The sequence below is a fragment of the Alexandromys fortis genome, unplaced genomic scaffold (genome assembly GCF_014885135.2).
Source record: "Alexandromys fortis isolate MF-2015 unplaced genomic scaffold, M_Fortis_MF-2015_v1.1 scaffold_40, whole genome shotgun sequence".
NCBI lineage: Eukaryota > Metazoa > Chordata > Mammalia > Rodentia > Cricetidae > Alexandromys > Alexandromys fortis.
The window spans coordinates 5931117-5937116 of NW_026067966.1; the positions used below are offsets into that span (position 1 = coordinate 5931117).

At 35.3% G+C, this 6000-nt stretch overlaps 1 protein-coding gene across 1 annotated transcript in view; it reads left to right on the plus strand.

The window, feature by feature from the left end:
* Window positions 1-6000, plus strand: part of Erbb4 (erb-b2 receptor tyrosine kinase 4) — a 1076399-nt gene that overhangs the window by 835323 nt on the left and 235076 nt on the right. The window contains 1 exon segment of the mRNA XM_050154172.1: window positions 4786-4918. Coding sequence (XP_050010129.1) covers window positions 4786-4918 — 133 coding nt within the window.

Below are 6000 nucleotides of genomic sequence, written 5' to 3' on the forward strand. Positions count from 1 at the left end.
AACTTGAAGCTGTTCATTACAATGGGAAAGGATATTCATTTTATCTCAAATATATTTGACTTTATATGCTGACATTTAATGCACAACATTCATCAGATCTTGTGCCTGTATTAATAGACCAGGTAGTTCCCAACTGCATATTTTATTAGCTATGGCCTATGCTTGTCTACTTAATATAAGTTGTTCGGTAGGAAGATTAAAAACATCTAGTTGGAGATAACCTAACTGGAACTTGGATTAGTTCAAATTTAAACATCTTTCTGCCACAATTATGATAAGAAAAATTCCCTCAGAAATGAAAATCTCAGCACTATACAGTAGTTACACTGTGCTGTTATATTTGAGACTTTGAAAGTCTGAAACAAAGTGTTCCTACATAAGAACTACACCTTGTGGAGTTTATCAGGCTATCCTGTGGTTTTATCTCCTTAAACATGTTCCATGCCCAATCTTTTCTCTTTTAATCTTTAATGCCTATAAATAAACAGCAAAGAAGTGCCAGTCTGATAAAACACTTCCTGAAGACTTGCTTTCCAATTAATTAGTTTAACTTCTAAATTATTTAGTTAGGCTTTGAAATGTGGAACTCCCTGCCACCAATTGCAAGCTACAGAATCTGTGAATATTACTTGGACTGTGGGTTATTTGTTTTATCCTAACTCGGAGCATGGTTTATTCAAAAATGAAGAAAAATATACCCATTTTATAAATTTTATGTTTTTGTTTTGTGGTAAGCTTATTTTATTTTTAATCATATCTCATGGTAGGCTCTGTAGTTTTGCTAATTAAAAAACAAAAAACAACTACTTTTCATTTTTGAAGGATAGTCATTTATTGATTTCAAATAGAAGGGGTTTAACAAAATATAAATAATTGAGTTTTGGTCATAAGTTATACTGACTTAACTATATATTTTTATGATTTAATGCCTTTAAAGAAAAAGATAAAGTGGAAAATATGGATGATCAAGTGGAGAGAGTTTAATATATCTTTTTACATCTTATATAATAAGAGGGTAGGAGGAGAAGAAGAGGGGAGAAGGGGAGGGTAAAGGAGAACAAGAGAGATTGGGATGGCCGAGATGGAGGAAGAACAGAGATATGAGCAAGAAGAGAGATATCTTGATTGAGGGGGCCATTATAGGGTTAGCAGAAACCTGGCTCTAGAGATATTCCTAGGAATCCAAAAGGATGACCTCACCTAGGACCCTGGGAACTAGAGGAGGGGAGGGGGCAATCTTGATTTGCCCTGTAGTCAGATTGATGAATATCTTAAATATCACCATAGTGCCTTCATCCAGCAACTGATGGAGGCAGAGGCAGAGACCCACATCGGGCACTGGACTGAGTTCCCAAAGTCCAGTTGAAGAGTGGGAGGAATGAGAATACGAGCAAGGGGGTCAAGACCATGATGGGTTCACCCACTGAAACAGTTTACCTGAGCTAATGGGAGCTCACCAACTCCAGCCAGACTGGGAAGGAACAAGCATAGGACCAAACTAGTCCCTCTGAATGTAGTTGACCATTGGATGTCTGGAGAATACAGAGGGGTCACTGACAGTGGCACCAGTATTTATCCCTACTGCATAAACTGGCTTTTGGGGATACTATTCTCTTGGAATGTATGCCTTGCTCTGCCTAGATATAGTAGGAAGGGCCTTGGACCTTCCACAAGGCAATGTGCCTTACCCTCTCTGAAAAACAGATGGGGTGGGGTGGAAGGGTGTGTGGAGGGAATGAGAGGAGGCGAGGGAGTGAGAACTTGGATTGGAAATTTTTTTAAAAAAAAATCTAATAAATAAAAAAGAAGGAAAAAGAGTAATGCTGTGTTTCACAAATTACTAGACAATAATGTATATTTTAATATGAGTAAGTTATTTTGGGGACACACTGTCTTCTATAAGATAATTGCATTTGAAACAATAGTACTCTTCATTATTTTTGTACTTCTACATAAATTTATTAAAATGAAAATATGGGCATTTAAGTAAATTAATGAAATTTGTCTGTGGTTCAGAATTCTCATCATAGTTTCATAAGTAGTAAGGTAAACATGGACTTTATTGTGTGGTTTCCAAGTCAGAGTATAACTGAAGCTGTCAGTTGGTTGTTTCCTTTTACTCTGAGTTTGAACTTCACACCTCCATTACTCTTTTACACACTTAAGAATGCCAGTCAGTTTTTAATGGGCACTGAAAACCAAGCCAACAATCAAAACCACTGCTATGGATAAGGAAGTGTAGAATAATTGCTACTCTCCACCTGTTTGACCCTTTTGATCTTAATAGTCTCACGTGAGCTACTTAGAGATTCATCAAACACACAGGAAGAAATCTCTGAGTTAGCTTGGTTTACAAAGCAATAGATCTGGGAGAAATATATAGCAATTAAATAAGTGATTCAGCTAGTTCAATCCTGTTTTGAAGGGACCTCATAAAGAGTGAAGATTAGTCATGGATGGCAGTGCACAGCTGTAATCTTAGCACTCAGGAAGCTAAGGCAGGGGAATCATAAGTTCCGAACCAGTTCCTAGGCTCCATAGTGAGATCTTGTATTAAAAACAAAACCAATATTATTAAATCCTAACTCTTGGTTAAACTAATGCCCATATTGCTCATGTTCAAATCACTGGGAGTCATCAAGATCGACAGTGGTGAGACTTGTGTAAATAGAATTATCTCTAATGTTCGATATTTTTCTCAAGAGACAGCCCCTGCGTAATGTCCAACCACATATTTCCATGTGGATTTTAAAGTAGAAATAGAAGTTCTTCATTTCCCAGATTTTTTTGTTTTTCTGTCATTCTTGCCAGCTGGTGAGAGAAGAAAACAGTGAAGAGACACACATCAAGGAAAGTAACTGTTGGGTGAAAATATCAAAAGTAAATATTATGTAGAAAAATAGCAAAATCATCCTACTGAGTTTCAATGTTTCACTTGGACTAGCAGGGTTCCACAGTTCCTCACTACTGAAGTAAGATGAGAATAAAAAGAGAATCGTTTTTGTTCTATGCAAAACCATAAATGTCCCTAAAATACAGTCCACAAACAAAACATGATTCTTACATTTTTAAAATATATAGTGTCAAATTAGAAGTCTTTTATAATGAGTGGGTATTCACCAATGTGTGAAGTAGTTAGTAGAAAAAAATATGCTTTGGTTTGAAATTCCATAGTATTTCCTACAATATATATTTAACTGACATGTAAAAAATATGTCACTAAACACACAAAAACACATTGCAATGATAGGTTTGTGTCTCTGCTACAATTTAATTTTCTCAGTAGTGACTTTTATATTGTTAAGAGACCGTATTTAAGAAAATATAGTTGAATTATAGTTACATTTCAATATGGTTTCGATGTCAGGAAGAAACCTTTAGGATGGATGACTTTTTAAGATTTTCTGCAGTTTCATATCACAGTACAACAGTCATAGTCTTCAAAACATATGATTTCATTTGTGGAAGTAGTTACATAACTTTTCCTCACAAGTACTTTAGAATTTCAAGGACTAATTTATGATTATCCACTATCATTATTTTCTGTATATCTTTGAGCAAAAGTTTATTTTGAAAGTATAAGAATTTCTTTTAGGGAATGTACCAATATAGAATAAGTTCTTGTGAAGGTAGAGATATGTAATATAAAATGATTTATTGTAGAAGGCATGAACATGAAGGAAATCATTCTTTGTCATCTATAGGGGCTTCATAGTCAAATGTTTGCTAGGCAATATCATGTTTCAGACTGGGTTATTTGCTATGCCATATAAAACAAATGTACAGCCTAAAGTTCACAGATAATGCTTTAAATAAGAAATATATTTTTCCAAGAAAAAAAAAATTTAGAAAACAGTAAGAACCAATCAACTTTAAAGTTCTGTCTTTGCTAAAATACACTGAAAGGATACTTGAAGACTGAAAACCTTTCTAATCACTTCTTGACATCATTTATATATCTTAATGAAAGATTCATTTTACAGAAAATTTGTCAGCATGTGGCATTTAGACATACTTCAAATTATAATAAATATATCCTTGTCACCATCATCCCAGCATACGACCTAGTGTTTTCTCCTAACAGTCAATTTTCAAAGCAATTTTGGTAATAAACAACTCACTAGTGATACCCTTGTGATCCAAAGATGTGGTGGATTGTATCTCTCCAAAATACACATTTTCACTTTAGAGAAGAGGTTCTCAAACAGAGGTAATGTCCTAGGTCTTTGGCAACATCCAAGCAGATTGCTGTGTCTGAAGACTGGAGATGCTACTGCCATCTAGGGAGAGAGGTCAGGCATGGTACTAAATATTGAAAATGAAGTAGCCTCTACAACAGATTTGTAAACAACCCAAAGGTCAATAGTGCCACTGTCAAGGTTCTCTGTTTGAAGTAAAATTATACTCTTCAGCAGTTCATTAAAATGAACTTCTCATTTACTTATGAAAATTAATAAAAGGAATTTTAAATGTTTTCACTCCATTGTCTTAGTGTGTGTTCCTCATTCCTTATTCAGTAATCCAATTTGTTTTCACCAAATGGCATGCTACAGTTGTTCTTCTCAAAGAATTAATTGTTTGTGCATGGTTTACTATTTAAAATCAAAGCAAAACAAACCTATAGCTTATAATGTTAGGGGCATTATTACAGCTGTGGTGGCTTTTTATTTGCTTTTCTTCACAATGACTAGATTCATGAGGTGTGGAAAATGCCTCATGCAGTTGCTTTTCCCCTCTGTCTTTCTCTCTTCACACTTTATTTTTCTTTTTTATTCTGCTTGGCAGAACTCCACTGATAGCAGCTGGAGTCATTGGCGGGCTCTTCATCCTGGTCATCATGGCTCTGACATTTGCAGTTTACGTCAGAAGGAAAAGCATCAAAAAGAAACGAGCCTTGAGGAGATTTCTGGAGACAGAGGTAGCAATTTCACTATTTGTCATTACCTAGGGAATTTTCTTTAAATTTTACAGACCTTATTCTGTTTTCTAAAACCATTGAAAAGATGGCTTAGTTTAGGATGAGGTTGTACATTATATATTCGAACAAAGTTGGTGAAGACAGACTATATTATAAAAGTAGTTAAGATAGTAGGGTCAGAGCTCAATGAGAACAGAATTTACAGGTCCAGTGAAATTATTCTGTTGAAATAAAAAAAGAATTATTTTGGTTGTGGAGATACCCATCAGCATCTCTGGGTAAAAGATAGTTCAGTAGCAGCATGCCCAGAATGTGCCAGAGGAGAGGCCATCTCAGTGGTGGAACTAGATATATGTTAGAAATCAATAGAAATTCCCTGATTGACAGTACAAGCTATATACATTTTAATTAGGATCATTAAATTGCCAGCCAATTATTAACTACACCTGCAGTGAAAGGCTGAGCTTTCAAACTGAAATAACAGGAAACTTTTGACGCAGTTGAAGAGACACACTTAATCTTGTGTATTACATGTGGAGGTTACACAATTTATCCAGTAATTATCACCATTTCGATTATGTCCCCCAACCCACAGCGGGTTCTTTTGCATGCAGCTGATAGTTTGCAGTGTATAGGAGACAAGAAAAGAACCATCACAGGAGATTTTATACAAGCAGAGCTTTGAGTCCCATCCTACCTCATTCTCCAGATACTCCCATCTGGATCCTGAACAATTCAGAGGAAGTCTGTGTGTCATTCAGACTGTATTTTCTACGTGGTTGTCAAAAATGGCCATCTGGCTGTTCTTCCACTCTTAAGACGATCAGGAATAGAGATACTCTATTTTTCATAAATGGGACAGACTGGAAATGGGTTACGTCTTAATACTTTTTCCTCCAGAAATTTCCAAACAGAAAACCATTGCATGGCACAGGCCAAGGTTATTTAACAACATATATTCCATATACAAACTTAGGTATCATTGTCCAAAGTGCTGAAACCTACTCAACAAACTCCTCAACAATTCCGCACGTGTTCTAATTTTAAATTGATTTCTTTCTTTCTTTTTTTTTTTTTTTTTT